The 23289-nt window shown below is 37.5% G+C and overlaps 1 protein-coding gene across 3 annotated transcripts in view; it reads left to right on the forward strand.

Moving 5' to 3' along the window:
* Plcb1 (phospholipase C beta 1) overlaps window positions 1-23289 on the forward strand; it is a 710759-nt gene that overhangs the window by 208096 nt on the left and 479374 nt on the right. For all 3 annotated transcript variants that reach the window (XM_047539543.1, XM_047539544.1, XM_047539542.1), the window contains exon 3: window positions 17621-17689. In XM_047539543.1, the coding sequence (XP_047395499.1) occupies window positions 17621-17689 (69 nt within the window). The remainder of the gene's footprint in view (window positions 1-17620; window positions 17690-23289) is intronic.

Below are 23289 nucleotides of genomic sequence, written 5' to 3' on the forward strand. Positions count from 1 at the left end.
TCCAGGTGTTTACAAGGCTATGTGAGTATATACAAGTAAGGGAATTATTAAGAATGAGAAACCTTGGTATAGCCACATGGCATTTGTTACCAGTCTTTAAGTGTCCATTTCAGAGGTTCTGAAACTTCAGAGTATAAAGACTCACTTGTAGATTTGTTAGAACATGGGATCATTGAGTTCCATCCTCTGGAGTTTCTGAATCAAGGGACCTCAGATGGGGACCAGCAATTTGTGTTTCCAATTTGCAAATGATGCCAATACTGCTGCTCTAGGTACTATATTTTGCAAACCACCTATCTGTCCATCAATTCATACCAAAGAAGATAAGGATAAAGTTATCAAATCTATATAGTGTCTCTGAGGTTGAACTATTTGATGTGTCCCAGCTTTTTTAATAATAAAAAAAAAAAATGCCAAAAGACATACAGTGCTTAAGACTCAGGTTAATTTAATTCCATAATCATAAGGCAGAATAGTACCAATTTTGGTACATGGAGACTTCTGTACTTAATTTTGACTGACCCACATAGAGCAAATGTGATTCATCTGACTTGTGATTGAAAACCCAAATTACCCAGGTTGTGAGACACAATGGGTTTTTGTGATAAGGCCTAAACAGAGACAAAAGGGTTATTAGAGTACTAGGAATGACTGGGTGAAAGGTGCCCAGGGGAATAATTTGCCCAGATATTAAGGAAAAGAACAAGAAAATCACAGCAACTTTAAATAAAAACAAGTAGAATATTTCCACCGAATGGGAGTCCAAAGTCTGAGCTAAATGCATTTAAAATTTTCCCTAGGCATTTAATTTTTTTTTTTTTTTTTTTTAGTACAGGGGAAGTAATTCTGAGTGAGATTTATTTTTAGGGTTTACTTTCATCTGAGAAAGAAGAAATATATTGAATAATGAAAAAGTGATCTGTCCTTTCAGGCACTTGAAGTCTATGTTAAGGATTCATGAGTTGTTTTTTAGAGAAACGATACACCCAGGGACAATGAACCTGATCAATATCTAGGATACGTAAGAGATTATGAAATTCAGTTGTTCAAAACCCTAGAGGATAAATAATTTTTTTCATAACATTGTAAATTGTGAAATGAACAAATAAATGTCAAAATGGGAGTCATGTTTAGAAAGTCTGAGGTAGCCTGGAATGAACATATTGGTCTTACTTCGAAAGGTGAACAAGGATATTAATCAGTAGTTTGATTTTTGAGGAGATGATCTATAGTGAAAAGATATCTCGCACAGCAGAAAGGTAATATGTCAGCAGCTGAAGAAGCCAGTGACTAATTCTTACCACTCTCTTGCCCTGGGTGAAAAATTCTAATACAGTTAATATTTTTTTTCTCAACTATATTTACAAAGAGGTGTTATAAGAATGATCATATTTTGATTTGAAGGAAGGAGAGGAGGCAAAGCAATTCTTCCTTGCACCTTGCCATTGGCAATTTTTTGTTTGAGAAAATTTCCACTGTCAATTGCTTCTTACTTCATGGCCCAATTTAATATTTCAGAAAACCATTCAAGGGCTGTTGTGGGTTTTTTTGTTTTTTTTCTGTTTTTTCCTGATTGTGTTGATTTCACCCCTCTATGGTTTCTCTGTGCTTAGATTGCTCATTTGCTTTGACAAGGTGAAGGTCATGCATAAGTAGGGGCAGAGACTCAAGATCAAGTGCACCTCCCAGCACTCTCCAAGTGAGTGTTCAGGGGTTCATGTCACCCCTAGTGCCACCATCATCAGTCCACCTTCATGAGAGGTGGTGGAGGCAGCCCTGGAGTCTCACCCTGTTCCTTTCCCTGACTTACATTGTTTTCCACCGTACCTTGACACTATCTACCCGAGGATCAGCACCAGTAACATAAGCTGGCAGAGCTACCAGGCATGGTATGCCCCATCGCTCCTCCTCCCTCCTCCTGCTCCTTCTTTCCTAAGTTTCCTCCCAAAAGTGTTTTTCATATGTAACAGGAAAGTAAAAAACATAATAGAAGAAAATACCTTCTTCAGCATTCTTTCTTTAATGTTTTCGCATTGCCCCAAGAACTCATTTCATTCCTATACCTTTGTCTTTGGGGTGAAAATTTATTCAGTGTCTTTGGTCTCTGTCACTTGTAGATACATTCCCTGTCCTTAAGTCTGTCTCTTCCTCTTCTTCTATTTTCCAGTTTTCTATTCCATAATATCTGAAGGGTTCTATGCTCCTTGCCGATTTGTTGAAATGCACAGCACTGTGTTGCCACTTCTCAACCTTCATAGCGGAGGGAGTGGATGTGAGAATTGCTCAGAGAATTTCTCCTGAAGGTCAAGTCAAGGATGTGTTGAGAAGAGACAGATGTCTTGTATTAGTTACTCTTGTTTGTTGTGCTTGGTCTTGCTATTCTGAAGCAGTGATCGTAGCAACACCAGGCCTTGTAAAAGATTTTTTACACAATAGCATTTCCTTTCTCATTGTTATGGAGTACAAATGGGAAACATTTAGGCACATGGCTCCAAAGTTCCCTATTCAGAATTTAAATAATTCCAAGGAGATTATTAACTTAAACTTTCTCTTCATGAGGAAGAACCCACTGTCCACTTCCCAAATCTGTCCCCGCCTTACTCTGATAAACTTAGACTTCTACACATTCACTTTAAAAGGCTTCTGTTTTTAATTAACTTAAATAAAAGTCATAAAAATTCCCTCCTTTCCACATTAGCTGCTAGAGTCTTCCTATAAAATTTTAAGCCCCAATTTCATCTCTCTCTCTTTTAAATCTGGGCCATCTCTGAGTAATTTCAAGATTCCTGGTGGGCAACTTTTATGTCCTTAAATTTTATCCTTGGTAAATATTTAGCTTCATCCCTTAATGATTATTAGATCTTTTCTTTTTTTCTCTTCCTAGAGTGTTTTCCTCTCAAAAACAGTAACTTTTTTTTTTTTTAATTTTCAGAGAAAATGATACTTGTATGTAATTATAGAGTACAATGTAAAATTATGTAGATACATGTATTACATTGGCTATGGAATATTTATCCATATACTGCATATTTATCATCTCTGTGTTCAGAGCATTTAAAATTCATTCTTTTAACATTTTTGAAATACACAGTAACTCTTTAATTGCACACTGTTCCTTGTGTTGGATTTCAAATCTGTCCTCATCCCACTCTGAATCTTCTATCCTATTTCACTTACTTGCTCTCCATTCACAAAGAAGTGACGATATTTATTAAGTTAATAGTGCTTGTGAAAATGCCTAGAAAATATTATTTATATAAAGGTCTTTTAAATCATTTTCATTGATTTTGATGATGTGATGGAATGAATAAATCTTATTCATCTTTGGAATAAAATCCCATTTTGGACAGATTTATTTTTCTTTTTTCTAAGGAAGGGGAAGCCAGAATAGGTGGTGGAAAATGAATTAAATCTTTACCAAGAGGAAGGTAAAACATGGTAGATATGAACATATTTCTTTTTAGCTTTGAAACCAAAAATTAAGTCTGAATTGGGAATTATGTAAACTGATTCTTTTTATAGCTTTTAATTCTTTTTTTTTTTTTTAGTAAGAAATATTTCTCCTTTAAACTCAGGCACTCTTAGATTGCGATGTGACAATGCTTTTGAGAAAATTCTTTGCATGTTAGATTAGCTGGATGTATCTACATGTCTATTTCACAGGAAATGGTCAAAATATTTAAAAATCTGATTAAAGATAATACAAGGTAAAACAGAATACAGTGACTAAGAATCCACAGCCTCAAAGAATGCTTGTTTAATGGGTATACTACTAAAAATTTGAAATCCACCAAAAGCTAAGGAAAATCATCAATAGAACAATCAAGTTGATTTTTAAAAATAGTATGTGCATGATTCAAAATAATTTCAAGTTTAACATTATTTTCTTTATTGATTATTTACACATGTTAATGGATCATGTTTTCCAAACAGAACCAATGCAAGATTTTATATGCAAAGGATTTAAGGAAGAACTCCCAGGAGAGAAGAGAGTGGAGGAAGCAGGACAGGGGAGGGAAGATCCAGACAAGGGGAGACCTTCAGGTGAAGTTCCAGCCTCAGCCTAACCTGCCAAGAGTTCCACAACATAGATTATACCTGGGAGTTTGTTCTACCCCAGAGCAAGTTGCTGGGTTTGGCTGGTCCTGCACCTATCAATCAACAGCTACAAATGTTCTTGGGGGGATATAACGTTTCAAGTATATGGAATTTGCACATCTGGGTGAAATGGCTACAGGATGCAAAAGGGAGTCAAGTTGTTAAGAGCAAAGCAAAGAGGCACTGGGGAATGGTATCTCTCCAGCAAAGGGCCAAACAGGAATCCAAGTGAGCATCAACAGCGTTTCCTATAGGCACTTAAAGCAAATTTCCTGAATAACTGAAAAATGACCCTGGATTTAGTCTACTTTATATAAATCATTTATAGTTCATGGTATGAATAGCTGGCCTCATTTCTTGTACTTGAATTAGTGTTGAGGTTAATGAACAGTTGAGTCAAAACGAGAGTTTACTTCTGGTAAACTTACAGCACTTCACAAGGACCTTGGGGTTGATTTATTGATCAACTCAGAGAACGTTCTGCTCAGGAAAATTCATTAAACATCTTACTCCCCATTAGACTCCCAGGTCCATAATGCACAAATTAGCATTGGAAAAATCTCAACTGGATTCTCATTTTGCCAGAAAGCCAAAAGTGATCTTAAGTTGAAGCTTGTCTTTGAAAAGAAAAAATTTGCACATGTTATCAACTTAAAATATCTCCTTTTGGAAGATAGATTAACTCCCTGCACATTCAGAATGTCATATAAGATGAAAAGTTCATCTGAATCTTGTGGGTACTAGAACACAGAGAAAGCCTTAATAGGAAAAGGAAAATTAATTGTATATTTTGAAATAAATAATTGAAGGGAAAAATGAGACTATCTGAACAAAGTGACTACTAAGGTAAGGCAAGGATAAATGCCAATTATGTATGCTTCAGAAATTCAGAAATCACCCTATGCCATGACTTGGTGAGTAAAGGGGAAAGGAAGTACGTTACTTGCCAGCACAGTATTGAATTGGAATATCTGGAAATAGGCCAGGTATGCTTAGAACTTCTCCTTGATTCTGCTTGGCCTCCAAGGGTCCAATGTAGAAATTGATGCTTTAATTGGTATAGGTGCTGCAGGTAAACACAATGGTCTAAAGAATACCTTTCTTGAACCCTTTGGTTACTAATTCTCTCATTCATAGAACTCTGAGGTAGTTATTTTATTAATGTATCTAGGTAGCCTATTTGATGCAGTTATTAAATAAATGAATCTAGGTAGCCTATCCAACTGTTTCAATGTCCTAAAACTTCTACCCCTGGTTAATGAATCTTCTTTGTGGGCAGCCTTCATCTCCCTTTAAGATCTAGGGCAGAGGTTCTCAAACTTCAGATTGCATCTGAATCACACTGAGGCTTATTTTTTAAAAAACAGAGTAGTGAGCCCTACCCAAATATTCTGAATCAGTGGATCTAGGGTAGCAACAGAAAATTTGCATTTTTATTATGTTCCACAGTGAACGTTCTGCTCAGGAAAATTCATTAAACATCTTACTCCCCATTAGACTCCCAGGTCCATAATGCACAAATTAGCATTGGAAAAATCTCAACTGGATTCTCATTTTGCCAGAAAGCCAAAAGTGATCTTAAGAAGCGTGTCTTTGTAAAGAAAAAATTTGTCATTGACCAAGGGGCCACACTTTGAGAACCACTGGAGAAATGAAGGAATTCAAGTCATATAAGCAGTAAAGTGGTGTATCCAAATATTATATTAAGGTAGGATTGTGGGAACAAGAGCAGCTTGCACTGGCAGATGAAAACACTTGACTACCTGTTCAGCCGTAGTGAAATAGGTGTAGACCAGAGATAACATTTTAGATGACTCAAAGGGACAATCTGGCTATACTTAAATCATCTGGACTTTTCAAGTGGAAACAGCTTTGTTTGCCTGATGAATCTATATCATTTCCATGTTTCTTTTCAAAAGACCTTTTAGGGAAATTAGATTCTTTACTCACCCAAAATATTCATGAAGATGGTTTTCAGCACTTTTGAAACTATTTGCAAAATGATGGATGCTATTTCTAGTTAATCTGATTAGCCTAAAATGAGGACTTCTGCTTAGCACAGGCAGGAATATAAAATTGTAAGAATGAATCTTGTCATCATCATTGAGATTACTTTTCAAAACTCCAGTCTTTAAAAAATATGGTATCATTTGTCCTCCAGAATGTGAATCCCTCCGTGACATGCTAGATAATAAATTAGAATTAGTAAGATAAAATATACTGTTCATAAGGATCTCATATATTCCTGATTTTATTCAACTTTATAGTAGATGTAGATATTCCACAGTAATTATGGAGGATTTTTTCCTCAGTTTGTAATAATGGCAATCAAATATGGTAAAAATGACATAATTACTATTATGTAAAATGTCACCTGGCTTACATTCTTCATGTTGAAAAATTGCCAAAATATATTTTTAAAAATATAATGTGTCCTAGAATCTATGAAGCATGTATGGCAGTTTTCCCTCTCAGAATCATAGATGCATTCAGTTAAGCTATAACTGATCAGATTTTATTAATTTTATGTCTTGGTACTGAGGATATAGTTTTATGTTTTGCTGCATTTAACTTATGAGTATGTAAGGTTGCTAAAGAAAGAACTAAGGAAACAATTTGGCTATTGAACAATGAGGATTTAAATTATCTTACGTGTTAATTTACAAAGAACACACAGTAAATAACTGCTAATATATTTCACATTTCTTGTGCAGATATAGCCTCTGAAAAGTATTGCTGCATTCTTATTATTTACTATTTTGTTTTTCTTTGTACATGAACAAAGACTGAATTGGGTTTTCCTTTCCTTTGAATTGCTCAGTACACCTGGTGCATTATAAGTATTGAAAAATAATTTAGGAAAAAATTAACTTAGAGATATATGGATTCTTTTTTTAACCTGTACCCCATCTCAGTGATCTTGGGCAATTGATATATTTGCTCTAGGCCTTGATTTCTTCATTTGTGATCCCTTTCAGCTTTAAAGTCTTTGATTCTATTATAGTAATTGTTTCTGGCTGGGTGTATTCATAATGGTGATAGCATCGCAATCATTTGTATGCTTGGTAGGGTATCAAGGTATGCAAATTCATCCACATTCCTTTTTTAATTAAATGCACTACAACTTAGAAATAATGGGATTAGTGTTTTAGTTAACTATTGCTTAATTATAGATTACTACAAAGTTGGTGTCTTAAAACAGCAAACATTTATTATGTTACAGTTTCAGAGGGTCATGGTCATATCTTCTTAGGGTCTCTCAAGTTTGCATTGAAATTCTTTGGGATTGTGTGCTTACCTGGAGTTCTAGTTTCCAAGGGGCTTCAGGTTCTTGCTGGAATTCAATTCTGTGAATTCTAGGGCTGACACTTTTGTTACATACAGACCCTCCTTTTGTTGTTGCTGTTTTGGTACTGGGTATTGACCTCAAAGTTGCTTTACCACTGAGGGACATACCAGCTTTTTTAAATTTTTAATACTGAGGGTCTCACCATGTGTCCTGTGGCCTCATTGAGTTGCTGAGATTGGCTGTAAATTTATGATCCTTCTGCTTAAGTCTCCCAAGTTCCTGAGATGATAGGTATATACCACAGTGCCTAGCTCAGGCCTTCCTTTTGTTAGATAGCATACTAGAAAGTCTTCAGATTAGAGTCTCTGCTGCTTCTAGGTCCTCTCTTTAAAGGCTTACTCAGGATATATCTCTCTTGGTTAGTCTTAAGTCATTCGACTGGGAATCTTAATGTCACCTTCAAAATCCGTTCCTGTTTGCCATATGACCTAACATAATCATGAGACTGATAGCCCATCACCTCTGCCATATGCTGTTGGTTAGAAACAAGTTGCAGATCCTGTTCCTATTCAAAAGGAGAGGATTACATAGAGACACAGTTACAATAGGGCAGGAAGAATCTTGGTCATCTTAGAATTCTGCCCACTAGGTTTGTTGGCAGGTTTTCATTACTGTGTCTAAAATATCTGACAAGAACAACTTGAAGGAGGGAAACGTTTATTTTGGAATCATGGTTTCAGAGACTCAGTTCATGGTCAGCCAATTGCATTACTCTGGGCCTGAGATGAGGCAGATCATCATGGTGAAAAGTCACGGCAGAGAAACACTGTTCTGCTCATGGTAACCAGGAAACAGATAGAGGGAGGACATACTTCCTCCAGCTGCACCCCACCTGCCTAAAGATACCACCCAATATAGTCGTTCTTTCAAATTTATTAGCCTATCAAATGGATTAATCTACTCATGAAGTCACATTTCTCATTATCTAATCATTTCATTTCTGAAAATTAACACAGGAGCTTTAGGAGGATACTTGATATCCAAAACATAACATTCTGGTCCTGACCTCCAAAAGGTGGACATGAGGTCCATCCCACAATGCAAAATTCATTTGGTCCATTTTTAAGAGTTCCCATAGTATTAACAATGCCAGCATTGTCCAAAAGTCCAAGTTAAGTTTCCTCTGAGACTCAAAGCAAATTCTTGGTTGTGAATCCCTGTAAGACAAAAAGAAGATTAATATACACTGGCATGGAATAAACTTTCCTATTCCAATGGGGAGAGACAGACATAGAAATTAAGACCAAATTAAGACCAAAATCCAATTAGGCAAATATTAGGTCCTTTAGCCCTATTCCTGGCATCCAGTGTATAGAGTGGCAAGATTTGATCTCCAAAAGGCTTGTGAAGCTCCACCCCTATGGTGTCTTGGTGGTTGCAACCCACATGGTCTCTCTCATAGACTGGCTTCGTTCAGTCGACAACTTTCTTCAGCAGATATTCCACCTTACTGACATCTCTAAATACAAGAGCTATCCTCTGCAGCTTCATTTTCCTCCTCAAGCCTTTATGCATTCCCTTCTCAGAGGCTGCCTGCAGGGATTCTGACCCTACTGCACTTTTCCTGATGTCCCAAGACTTCCTTTGAGATCTTGTAGGAAGGCCTCCGTGACCTCTTAACTCCAGCATCCTACTTTCCTGCAGAACCAGCACCACATGGATGATGCCAAAGTCTGCTACCAGCTTCAGCAGTAGCTAGGTCCCTTGGGACCAGAGATTCAGTGGCTTCTGTGCCTGGGGAGCTGAGCCTGGTGAAACAAATACTGGGGAAACAACTTTCTAGGCACTCCTGGGTGAGCAGGGTGTCCCCAAGTTCTCTTAAAACAATTTTTACACGTACACTCTTAAGCCTGCAAAGGGTGAGGTCTTGCAAATTCCTGAAATGCCCTCAAGATTTTCTCTATGCATAGTAGTCAACAACTTCTTCCTCGTCCCTCGTATTTTTCTTTCTTTCTTTCTTTTATTTTCTATTTTTTTTTTTTTCAGGACCACTTAACCACTGGGACATATCCCCAGACTTTTTTTTTTTTTTTTTAATATTTTGTTTACAGACAGGGTTTCACTGAATTCTTTTTTTTTTTTTTTTTTTTTTTTTTTTTGCGGTACTGGGGATCGAACTCAGGGCCTTGTGCTTGCGAGGCAAGCACTCTACCAGCTGAGCTATCTCCCCAGCCCTCACTGAATTCTTTAGGGCCTTGCTGAGTTGTGGAGGCTGGCTTTGAACTTGTGATAAACTTCTTTTTAATGGTATTAGTCTCTACAACAACTTCCTTGGCTCCAGTTTTACATGCACTTTTCTGACCAAACTGCAAAATTTTCAAATCTCTTCTCTCTGCTTTTTCTTTCAGTTCTCACAGTAAACTTTGCTAAAAGTTGCCAGTAATACCCAGGCCACTGCCTGAATGCTGTGTTGTCTTTAAATTCCCTCTGCCAGATTACTTAATTCAACACCTTTAAATTCCCCCCACCAGATTACTTAATTCAACACCTTTAAATTCAGCCTCATACAATGTCAGGACATAGGCAAAATGTAGACAACTTCTTTGCCAGGATATAACAGGAATGACCAATTTCCAATAGAGTCCTCATTCCTTCTGAAACCTCATGAGCACAGTTTTTACTGTGCAAACTCCTGTCAGCATTCTGGTCTTCTGAGATACCACTGGAATTACCCATTAAATTCTGTTTAAAACACTCAAAGCCATTTCCAGTACACATCCCCCCAAATTTCTAAACTCTTACCACAAACCAGTTTCAAAGACTTCTGAACCACATGGTCAGGTTAAGCCCTCCACCAATCTCCCTTCTCTGTGCCAATTTCTGTGCCAGTCATGTTTTTGTCACTGTGACCAAGATACCTGACAAGAATAATTTAAAGGAGGGATGGAAGCATGATGGGTTTATACCCTACCTCCTGGACTGCTTCTTTTCTGCATCCTTAAGGTGCATGCTTTTTCACTCCAGATATCTAAATGGCCACTAAGTCTTAGCCATTTAAGTTCCCAACTACATCACGCCTTTTTACCCCTGAGTTCTGTACTCTCAGGCTCATACAACTTCAGATCAAAAATATTGTTAAGGAAGGTGACTGTGTCCATATTGAACAGGTACAGCCCTTTTTTCTTGCCATTATTCCATAAACAATACAATATAACAAGTATTTGCATAACATTTACATTATATTAGGTGTTTTAAGTCATCTAGAGATTATTTACAACATATGGAAGGATGTGCAAAGGTTAAATGCAAATATTATGCCATTTATATAAGGGACTTAAACATCCATAGATTTTGGAATCCATAGGGTCCTAGAACCAATCCCCCATAGATACTGAGGGACACCTGTGAGCTCTGGTCATGCTAACCTCTTGCTCAAAATAGTACAACAGTTTTTATTGCTTGTAGGATAAATGCAAAAATCCTTAATTTGGCCACAATGCTCTATGTGGTTAGATATCAACCATATTGTCTACTCTAGTATGCTGTTCTTTCTGGTCTTACAGTATCCTGTTTCTTCCTTTTCCAGGACCTTTACACAGAATCTTTCTCTTCCTGAACATTTCTGCTCCTCTTAATGCTTCTTTCATAAATTAACTCTTCATAACTTTCTCAGAGAGACCTCTGTGCCTGGGACTATTGCTGCAGGACCTGGTACCCAACTCTTAAGTACTCACCCTGGTTGTAAATTGACACTTGCTGAAGCCATCTCTAAATTGCAATCTGTCTATTCTGCGAGTGTCCACATTGGGTTTCTTTTTACTCACATTATATTCCCAGTTCTTAACTGAGTGTCTGCTGTATTTCAGGTGCTCAGTAAAAATTTATTAAAGCATAGGATCGTGAGTTTTTCAGGCCCTTAAGTTTTCCACAAACCACATCTTGCCCTTAGACGTTTTGTGAATTGTCACTATAGTTGCCTGCTATTTCTCTGGGCTTTACCATCTTTTCTGATCTCTGTTTTCTATCCAGTTGACTCATATAAAATCTGTACCTTGCTGAGAAACTTCTGTGAATTAAAAAGTGTATTCAGAGATACTGCCAGGTTTTGTAGTCGTTTCATCTTGGATATCGATCTTGACACTTTTGAAGAATGCATAAACTCTGGATCATGGTGAATTTCTTATCTTCATAAGAAACATGATGGTGCAATGAAGGAAGAAATAAAAGAAAAGAAAAATGACAAATACCCTCCGTATTTTCTGCCACACTGGTCGTGTACCTACCAATGCCACCAAGACAATGAATTTGGAAGTAGAGCCACAAATATATTTCAGGCATCAGTATAAAGGAGATAACAACCAAAAGCATTGGATCCCCCCTCCCCCTGAAGTCATTTATTCTGTTAAATTTAAGAGAATATGAGAGTCTGGTCACACTATTGTGTTGGCCAACTTTTTATGTCCTAGGCTGCTTGTAACAGTAGATATCTAGTTGGTTTTCTGAGTAAAGGTGAAATTGACTGATATTTTATATACTGTGTTCTTCTTAGAGCTAAAGTCAGCACTTCCTGCCCTCAGCAGGATGTCATTCTTTCTGTAAACCAGGACAGAATACACCCTCCAATGGAGATGAAATGGAGATGAAAAAGCAAGTTCATTTTGTCAAGAGATTCACAAGCAAATTCAGAAAGCCCATGTCAAGATAGCACAGTACAACCCATACACATAAACTCTTGTACTTTTTTTTTTTCCATGCCAAACGTTAGTCTAATTTTGCATTTAATTGCAAAACATAAAAATGAAATCATTTTTACTGGAAGTTGCTTCTCTTATTTACGTTTCAAGTTTTTAAGAACTATCTTTCCAGTACTAGGTTTTCCAAACATTTTTTTCTTTTGTTCATTTGTATTCCACATTTTTCTTCTAGATGCTTTATCTGCCAGCTTTCAGCGTTTCTAGTAGGATCTTTTCCCTTTCACTTGGAATGGGACACGTGGCAAGCATAAGAATTTATATGAATGCATTGTTCCCTGCTTGCCAAATGGAGATCTTAGTTTAGTATCTCAGTTGATTAAGCAGAAGCCCAATAAGGACGATGTTGCTGGCATCTGCATCTGTGTTTGACAGATAAGGATACCAGGCGAACACAAACATCTGCAGTAATTTGCTTAATACTGCATTGATGACAAGTGATAATGCCAAACAAGAACTTAGACTTTCTGCCTCCTAGCTTTAGAAATTTGCATTATATTAACTTAAGCATGTTTAAATAAAGAAATCCAGATGTGTTGCCTTTCTCTGTTCTCTGCTATATTGTATTAATGACTGGTGAATCTCATTTCCTTTGGTGTTACTTATGCTGAGATTTCATCATAGGTTGTGGATAAAAGACAAAAACCATGCCTAGGGAACAAAGGAAACAGGAGACCAGGTGGAAGACAGGGCAGAGATTTTTTTTTTTAAGAGCTATACTGCTTACATTTTGCACCCCCGCAAAAACAAAATAAAGGAATAAAGAGTTTAGTTTAAGTCCATCTGCTTCTTTTTAAATTAAAACCCCTTCATTAATGGACTCTAAAACAGGGTTTTTAAACTGTGCATTGTAAGGATATTTGGCAGTCAAAAATATATCAATGTATTCTACTTGTGGTAAATCGAGGTTGAACAACTTAATAAATACACCACATGTAGAGGTATACATAATCACACACACCACACCACACACACCCAACCATTAATATCTTCTGTGTGAAAAGCTCATGACTGTAATTGCTGCTGTGATTATATATTGTGTGAACTTGAAGCACATTATTATATTGGGTGACTAATGGAATTTGGTAACAATGCACAGAAATTTGTATTCTGGAAAGAGTCGAGTTTTAAATTGTACTCTTTCCTGAGTTTGCAGTGGATTTCATGGCTCATCTACCTCACAGTAGGCTTGAGGCTGATGGATTGAAATTTTTCTGCTGAATAGTAAACATCAGAGACCATTCAGTTTTCCCTTAGCTTGCAGGTATCAGTTTTCTCATCATTCATTCAAAATTTAAAAATAACACACAATCTTCAAAAACCTTTGATCACTGTTAATTTACTTTTATCCATTCTTACAAATGGAGAAAGCACAACAGACCAGAACCTGTACTGGAGGTCCTTGAAAGTGTGATTTCCAATTTTTGCAGTTGTCATTGTGGGCCTGAAATAAAGGGGTCTGTTACTGCAGTCTCCCTTTACTCCTCTAAGCAGGTCACCTGACTATGCACCCAATTCCCCGTTTGGTTGTTGGATGGGCTTAGAGGTTAAAGAAAACCAACTTTCTTCTTCAGCTTTTTAAAGACATTTTAAATATTGTGAATAATAACACAAAGGCTAAGTAGTAGAGTATTTTCTGCCACATAAAACAATTTCAATGATTGTTTGAATTTCCTAACACTTAAAGACTTGTAGAGAATAAAATTTATTTCCTTGTATTTAATACAAGGAAAAAAAGTTTAAAATAGAAGTTGATGACATTTTTCTTCAGTTAAATCCAGGCCTGGATTGTTCAAGATTAGGCACAGTTTTACATGTAGTAGGTATAATATCTTTGACAGTTATCTGTAGAAAGAAACAACAGTTATGGATTCTTCATGTAATGTATAAATACTATATAATGTTATCAATCGTGCTCACCAAAAACCTTATAGCAGCCAGTGAATGTGTATCTTTCAGTACTTCTCAAAGTGTGGTCCTTGGACCAGCAGCATCAGCATTACTGAAAGTTTATTAGTGATGTAGAATTGCAAGTCTGCTGCAGACTTACTGAACCAAAAACTCTGATGGGAGCAAGCTATGCTGGAGCAAGTTTTCCAGAATACTATATTTTAAGAGCCACTGCTTTGGAAGGTGTTATCATCCTCATTTAGTAGATGACACAATTGATTCTCAGTGCGGGAAAATGATCGACTGAACATATGACAGTTAAAAGGGCCCTTACTTATGCCTAGTTTTCCTGTTCGTATGTCAGGTGATTTCTCTCTCTTAAAGAAAGGAGCAAAGTAGTAGTGAATTTTGTAAAGCTAGAAAACAGTAACTCTTAAATGAACTGATAAAGGGACCATTTCACTGCTTTATAATAATGAGCATGGGTTACTGAAACTATTCACAAAAGAAAATTAACCTAGAAAAAGTTTCAATGACACAAATAACATTGTTGTGATCCTGTGCATTGGGTTCCTCATTTTCCTCTTAGGCGAGTAGAGAAAAGGATGTAGTTAAGCCTCAGAGGGGTGGCTGTTGCATGTTAATAGGAGGGAGAGAGAGAGAGATGCTATTTTAATGATCACTTTCTAGCTAAATGAGTCCATGAAGAGCTTTTCCACCTGGGTCTTTCCCATGCCACATTACCCACCCCACATCCATGGTGCCCTGCAGTGGTTTTCCTGTACGTGCAATTTTACACATGGGTAAGAGAACTTTCTTAGTCCTCCAGTATCAGAATGAATCCCCAGGGTAGCTGGGAATAACTACCCTTGGTAGCTTGGGGGTGGAAAGCTTCCTTGGAGCTGAAAGTAGAAAACAGTGTTCATTATCAGAAATAAAAAAGTCCATGTAGTGATGCCTGCTGTGATGTAGGTTCTTTGCAAACTCAATTTGGGCTTTGTGTGTATTATAGAACAAGGAACACTTTCATCTATAGTTTGTTCAGCTGAGAAGGACATTCTTAAATAGAATGGAACACTAATGGCATTGCCTGATGAAGAATGATAAAGAGGACAGTCACATTAGGTCCTCTAAATCTGCAGGTGATTGTTGCTACACTCCACGCATCCCTAGTGCACATCCCGAGTGGCTTGTGGTTTTCTGTACACAGCTCTTCCTCTGTGCATTTGCACCTAACTCTTTATTCTCTCTGCAAATACCTGTTCCCTCCCCCCATGCAAATGTATCAGACTGACAGACTCCTTCTCATCCTTGTGGATTGGCTGAAAAAATGTCATTGCCCTCTAGAGTCTATGCCTATGCATTTTCAAAGATTTTGTCTTTTCATTTTGATGTTTAATCCTCAGTATTATCCTATGCCTGACCCGTTGTTAGCACCTAATTAATAATGCTCAAGTGACTTAACAACTGCCATTTCCACTTAGATAAACCTCTCAGACTAACATCTCCAAACTGCACTATTATTTTGTCCAAAATTGCAAGTACCAGTGAGGAAGACAGAAATTCCATCACTGTTTATGATCCCTCCCTGTCCTTGTGTCCCATTCTACACCATACTATCTCATGTCTCTTCCTATTATGTATCTTCATCTTGTCTCTTAGATCTCCACTCAGTTTCATCTTCTAGATTAAACTTTGTCACCTTGGTACCCTTCCTGCATATGGTTTGGTTTTTGTTGCTGTGGAGATGGAAGAAACTTGGGCTCAACTTCTTCATGACTGGTTTTCCCATAATTTCTTCATATGGGTTCTGTGATGCATTTGCCTAGGCGAAGCATGGAATTCCAGGTCAAAACTTTTACTTTCTAACACTGATCAGGTACCTTCAGTATAGTGAATGGAATATCCTTGGGGGAAACAGTAGCACTATATATCTATCCTGTAAGGTTTTTACCTGGTTTCCACCTGTCAAACCACAGGGCTTGGGAGGACTTCCACAGGGCCATACACGGTGTGGAATGGGCTAAGGAATCCTCTAAAGTGAGGGAAAGGAACCTCTCAAAATTGGGTTGAGCACAGGAAGAGACTCAATGTTTTGTAACTTCCCTCATTCCTCAGAAGTGTTCTGTTTGAACAGAACAGAAGTGAGTTTTGGCATTTCAGGGTAAGGACTCTACCTCTGATTTGACCCCTATTGTACTGCAGCCTTAGGAAAATAATTAGACCATTTTTCACCAGACTTCTTTTGGAATTGGTGGTAGCTGTTTGAAAAAACTACCTGCAACACCAGTGTCCAGACACTTGGGGATCTTGCAGTTTAGGAGAAGTTAGACATTCCTGTCCTGAAGACCTGTCAGTTGGACACTGAAATATGACACAGTGCCTCCTCAGGGAGAAGGGGACTAGATGTCTGCATCCACATGGCTCATTGTCCAGAAAACTTAGGTTGGACATCTGGAATCACTGTAAGACAGTTCTACTCATGGCACCCCAGCCCTACCTGGCTAGTGACAGAGTCCATTGTAAAACTGAATGGCAGGTATGTCACAAACTCAATGGTTCAATGTCCTTAGCTGAACTGTCACATGTTCAACATTCCACTCAAGTGGAATCCTGAGTGTCCCCCATGTGAATCCCCTCCCACACTGCCACTGTGCCCAGAGTGTTGCTCTTCTTTACTCCTGTGTTCCTCTTGATGCTTCTTCTCTCGACTTCCTTTCTCTGCAGTGTTCTCTAAGTGTCTAAAGACTGAATATCCCAGGATTCAGCCCAAGCCTCTGGTTCATTCTTGTCTGGGTTTTTGTGTACCCTGCAGCGGGGATGAGCCTTCTTCCTCCCACTTCTCTTCTCCAAGCTCAATGACTCCATGAACTTTTCTTCCAACCTCTAGGGGGAAGACTATCTTTCATCTGCTGACCTCTCATGACAGTTGACTGAACTTGACATTAAAGCACTCTCCTTTGTCTTGCACATCTGTATTTCCTTACCTCTTTACTCAACGGTGATCCAAGGACGCACCACATCTTATGTGTCTTGTACTTAAAGTAACTTGCATTTGTAGATGTTTGATAAGGGGTAATGCACAAAAGAAAAATACAAGGGCATGAGATCCATGTGCAAAATGTAGGAGATTGAAGGAGGCAGATCCATATCTTTACCTCGGCTGGATGAGCTAATAATGCATGTGAGCTTCCATTCTCCTCCTAATCTTCCATTCCCACCGACATCTGCTTATACCTTTGCCTGTAGTTGGTGACTCGCAGGATTATTTTCAGCAGTAGAACAAGGACTGACTCCTCATGATTTAGGAATGGCTTGGAAGAGAGACTGGGGACTCAAACATGCACTTCATTCTTTCCAGATGTGTTACATTATATGTTACACTGAGCAGTTAGCAGTTAGCCATATTTTTGTTTCCATCCTATTTCAGCTGAGATGTGATTAAAGCAGGGGAAAATAACCCAACTACAGAGAAATCTTCAGGCAAGTCTCAAGACAATGTTATTTTTTTTAAAAAAGGGATGTCAATGACATAAAACAAAGAAAAAAGATCTGTGTGGTTACTTAACAATTTCACATTTTTGCCTTCCAGGAGACGGAGCTGTTAGATCTCAGCCTTGTCAAGGATGCCAGGTGTGGGAAGCATGCCAAAGCTCCCAAGGTAGGAAGTAGAGCATTGTTCATGTACCAGCTGCTGCCTTGATTATTTATCTGTGTCATGATATCAATTAATTGCCCCAATTAAAAGTTTCTCTGTTGTAGATATTGTAAGACACAACAGCCAGTGTGCCCTAAACACTTCCACTTTTATTAAAATATGGAGACAATGAATGAGCATATGGGCAATGAGACCTTGGGGCTTGCTTTAAGTCCTAGACTTTTATTTTTGTTTGAGAAAAAATATAACAATGCCAAAGTTACAGGTTAAGCATTCCTAAATAGAAAATCTGAAATTGGAAATACAAAATCCAAATATGAGAATCTGCAATCTTTTGAGCACCAGTGTGATACCATAAATGGAAAATTCCATACCCAACCTCATGTGATAATGGATCACAGTCAATATTCAGGTGCACTAAAAATATTGTATAAAACTGCTTTTAAGTTGTGTATAAGATGTATTTGACACATAAATGGATTTTGTGTTTAGACGTGGGTTCCATCCCCAAGATACCTTATTATGTATTTGCAAATATTCCAAAATCTGAAAAATAAAATCCAAAACCCTCCATTTCCCAATCATTTCAGACAAGGGATACTTAACCTGCAGTGGTTAATTATAAGTGGTTAAGATGTGCTTGAAATTACTTGGAAAAATATTCTTGAACCTCATGACCTTTAGATGTGATGAATGGATAGTCTACATAACTCAAATGTTCTACATTTAAAATAATTCTACTCGTGAGGCTAAAAGAGGTAAGTTCTTAATTCTGAAAATGTTACTGGAGAAGACCAGAATACTTTGGGATCAGTTGTGTGGGATGACATTTGTTTTGGCATGAAAAATTCGCTGAGAAATAATCAAGGAAGTGTTTGCATTTCATTTATATTTGGAAGATTATTTTAAACTGTTGGATGAAGAAAATTCATGTTTTTTTTTTTTAACTTAAATTATCTGGTAGGGTATAGTAGCAGAATGTGTTGACTCACCATCAAATTCAAAAACTATTCTTTATCATATTTAAAACTTTGTGCTTTTAAATACTTCATTTTTAGCAGAGTATTAGCAAAAATAGAAGTACAGTTTCCATTTAGGAGCCCAATGCCTCTTTATCTATTTGATATAAAACTAGACAGTTTCAGCTGGTTGATGTGGTGCAGGCCTGCAATTACAGCTATTGGAGGAGTGCAAGTTCAAGGCTAGTGTGGGCAACTTAAACACTTTCTGAACCTGTTGCTAAGTGAAGTGTAAGCCAGACTCAGGTAGTCAAGGGTCAAATGTTTTCTCTCATATTTGGAAACTGGAGCAAAATAAGGGGGGGAAAAGGTGGGAGGATTCCATTAAAATAGTAGGGAAATCAGTGGAGCAGAGGAAGGGGATTGACAAGGAGAGAAGAGGGACATGAAAAGGGAGGGGCTGTAGAATGAAATTGGCCAAATTATACTGTGTGTGTGTGTGTGTGTGTGTGTGTGTGTGTGTGTGTGTATCATAGTGAATTTTATCATTCTATCATATATATATGCACATATATATATATATACACACACACACACACATATATATGATATATAAAGCACCAGTTTAAAGCAATAAACAAATAGAAGAAAGATCGATAAAGTAGCTGAAGGAGAACAGGGAGAAGGAAGAGGGAAAAGAAAGAAGCACTAGGGACTAGAATAGAGCAAATTATATTCCATGCATATATGAATATGTCAAAATGAAACCCACTATTATGTATAACTATAATGCACTAATAATTTTTTAAAGGACAGAGGATGTAGCTCTGTGGTAGAATGTTTAGCCTAGCATGTGCGAGGTGCTGCGTTCAATCCCCAGCACTGAAAATAAAAATACTTGATGATTTTCTTTTTGAGAATCATCCTACAACTTTTGTCTTAGCTCTTAAAAGTCACAATTAGTTTCTTTGACATCCAAAATGACTGATTGCTTTAGATTTGCAGAGGGGAATAAATCACACCTGTAATGGTTATTCTTCAGAGACATAAAATTGCAGTAGGTAGGTGCTGGCAAATTCTGCCATAGAGAAAATGCACAGATGAAGGGTTTTGGCTGAAAGGGTTAAAGCAGTTCACTATAAAATGTGAAAAACGAATATATTAGAAAGAAAAATCAGAACTATTTTCCAGAGGGCTTCTAAAGGTATTTTGTGTGAAACTAGCCCATTATATGCATCCATCTCCTAGTAATAGGGAATTTCAATAGCTTTGATCTTTCAGTTCTATCAAGCTTATCATGATTAATGCTTTGTTGATGATTCAAAAATTTGTACAGTTTTTGACATAGAAAGGGTGTATATTTTTCCTCTTCTCCCAACAACACATCAACAAGTTTCATGTAAGTTTGTTAGTTCCAACATCTACAATGTATCGATAACATAGCTCTGAAGTTGGTCTTCTAATTAAAGCTTATTGGCCTAACATGAGATTTCAGTATCCACATTGGCTAAAGACGGTTGTCTGCAGCACATCAGAGCCTACTTTGTTTCAGGCATCAGGAGTCGAAGTCAAGTGTATTGGCACATGGAGAGTTCCAGGCTGGAATCTGTCTCTCTTATTGCAGTTCACAGCTAGCTTATTAGTTAAATGTTTCATTTGTGGATGCAGTTTGATAAATGTCTATTGAATGTTGATAAATGAACAGAAGTAGCATCTGTGCTCTGCTCATCTGATAAACCATTATTAGATCCTAAAATGTTTCTCTTGATGATGGACTTTTAACACCCAGAATACTCTGACTTTGGTGTTTCATTTAACGTTTTCTTTGAGGGAAAAAGTGCTTCCTCTGTGCATTATTCCTGCCCAGGGTTTTCTTTTCTTCCCTTCCTCTTCCTTGCTGGTGTACAAGAGCCTAAATCTAATATTATCAGAGCCTGGTTCTGTTGAATATTAACCCACATGGCTTTGCTGAGCATCAGACTTCTTCATAGGTCCGATGATGATGATAATAGTAAGTACTTGATTTGATTGCTGTAAGGAGCAAATGAAATATTTCATTAACAAACTTCTGGCATGGAGTTCTCAAATTTAATTGTTCATGGAATCACCTGAGAAACTTTAGAAAATTCTGTTGCCTGTTTCCCACCTCCAAAGATTCTTGTACCACATGAATCTAACTGACACAGATGTGGCATGGATATCAGGGTTTTAGAAAACTAATTTGCAGCAAAATTTGAGCTTGCCTACCTTAAATTGTGGTAGTATTTAATAACCATGGACAAAAGACTAACTTATAGCCACTGTTGCTGATATGATCATCATTTTATTTTTTCTTGTCTTTTGCCATTTTGAGAATTGAGCCCAGGGCCTCATACTTTCTAAGCAAGTGCTCAACCACTGAACTATACCCCCCTCAGCCCACCATCATTATTTTTGTTATTATCATTACAATTTTTAGATCTGATTTGCAGGAACTCGATTTTTATTTCATTCACTCAAATTAGAAAAGTTTACGTTATGAAGAAGCTCAGAGGAGGGGCCAGCCTGAAAGGGCCTATGTCCATTAATAGGCAAGACAAGGAAGATTGTAGGAATATCAGTTTAAAACTCTTTAGTACAGCCAGAGATAGTGGTGCACAGCTTCTAATTCCAGTTACTCTGGAGGCTGAGGTAGGAGGATCACAAGTTCAAGGGCTATCTGGGCAATTTAGACCCTATCTTAAATAAAAAATACAAAATTAAAAGGGCTGGAGATACAACCTAGCGGTAGAATGCAATGCTCTTGAGTTTGATCCCCAGTAGTGCAGAATAAATGAGTAGAAATCTTAAATTAACAAGGACGATATGAACTCAAACTGGATAAATAAAAACGATTTATATAAAATGTTTAAAAAGTGTTGCAAATTTCAATGCAAGTACTTGGTTCAGCAAAGTCTCTTTCAGCTGTTCAATTAATGTCAGGAAGGACTAGGCACCTTTTTTTCCCACCAGTCTGGCTTCCAGTGTTCCAGAAAAGGTCCCTTTCCATCCTCAGGTACCCATGGTGACTGGCCCCTGCAAATCACCGTTGGTAGCTCTTGACTTGACAGCAGTTCCAAGGAGTGTGGGCTGAAAGAGAGACTAGCTGTCCTCAAGAGCCTTCCAAAATGATTACAGTAGAATACCTTGTCAAAGAAGACATGGTGGAGGAGGACGGCTAAATAAGACACCATTAAGATAGTTAGAACAAAAGTAACATGACTTACAGTGGAAAATTAGAAGTGTAAAGATATAGAGTGAGAAAAGCTTGGAAACTTAGGACAAACAGGCAATGTAACAGGAAGACAGATTGAGTGCAAGACTTTCTGCGGAAGCTTCTAGACCACAAAGGAAGGGAAATATTTGTGGGGCATGTATCAAAATACCCAGGCACCCTGCAAATATTTATCTATGTATTCATATTATTTTTGTTTTTCACAGCATCTCATTACATAAAAATCCAACATCTCTTTGAAAATGAACTGTTTTCTATGCCTGCTGTGATTGGAAATAGCATTTATAGGAAATGGAAAAAGCTTCCACATGATGCCCTGTTAATGAATTTAAATGTAGACTCTCAACACAATGCCTACAATTCCAAATCAGCTTTTGTATACGTAGCCTTTGTTCAAGTTACTAGCTTTTAAATTTCTCATTGGAGAGACATTGGGAGATTGTTTTTAAAATCCAAATGTAAAAACCAGAGAGAAAAAAAATTGAATCCTTTGAAATCTAAAATGTATTTATATTTTCATTCTTGGTGTCTTCTTCCAACCTTCCAAGGTTTATGTAGTGCATGTAAGGGTGAGGTGCTTACATCTTGTCTGTGCTATATACTTGTGCTCCCTAGATTGTTATTTCAAAGGGATCTTCCCTTTTTAAAAGAGTGTTTATCACTGTACCTTCTCATCTATTAGTAGTTCCTGACCCAGCAGATCAATTTTGTGGCTCATGTGCAGCATTAATAAAATGAAGACCTGACTAAAATCAAAAACACCAGAATCTTGGGCAGAGCAACTGTGTTCCTGAAACTTTTCTCATGGGCATAAGTCTATATTCTGGGTTACAATACAAGGCATACATACTTTGTTGTACTATGTGCTATATGAGAAAGGCTTCAAAGGTACTTGTGAGAAGAGATCATTTCTTCATCCTCTGCATTCGTAGGGTGTACTTTCCTGTAGGTGTACTGAACAGTGGATGAACCAGCAGAGAGGAGATGTAGGTGCAGGTGCCACCTTTGCCATTACTAAGCTCAAAGAAGTTATATTTTCTGCCTGGTCCTTCACTTCCTCCTCTGTGGAATGCAGGTGCAGGGTACATGCCTAGTTTTAGGTGTGTCATTCCTGCCAGCCCTTAATTCCACCTTTAAATCAGAAAGTGAGTCAAGCCAAGACTCATCCTCTTCTAAAACTGATGTGTGGAACAAGTTGAAATGACCTAAAACTTCTTGGTCATGGCAAATCAGATGAACTAAAAAAAAAAAAAAAAAAAAAAACAAAGCAAACAAAATCAGGTCACAATCTAACCAAGGTAAGATGCTATGCGGATGAAAAGGAAGAAAACCTCATATCATAACTTCGTGCATAGCTTCTCAAATGCAATTCTAAATGCTTTTGCACTCCA

Source organism: Sciurus carolinensis, chromosome 2, assembly GCF_902686445.1.
Source record: "Sciurus carolinensis chromosome 2, mSciCar1.2, whole genome shotgun sequence".
In the NCBI taxonomy this organism is placed as follows: domain Eukaryota; kingdom Metazoa; phylum Chordata; class Mammalia; order Rodentia; family Sciuridae; genus Sciurus; species Sciurus carolinensis.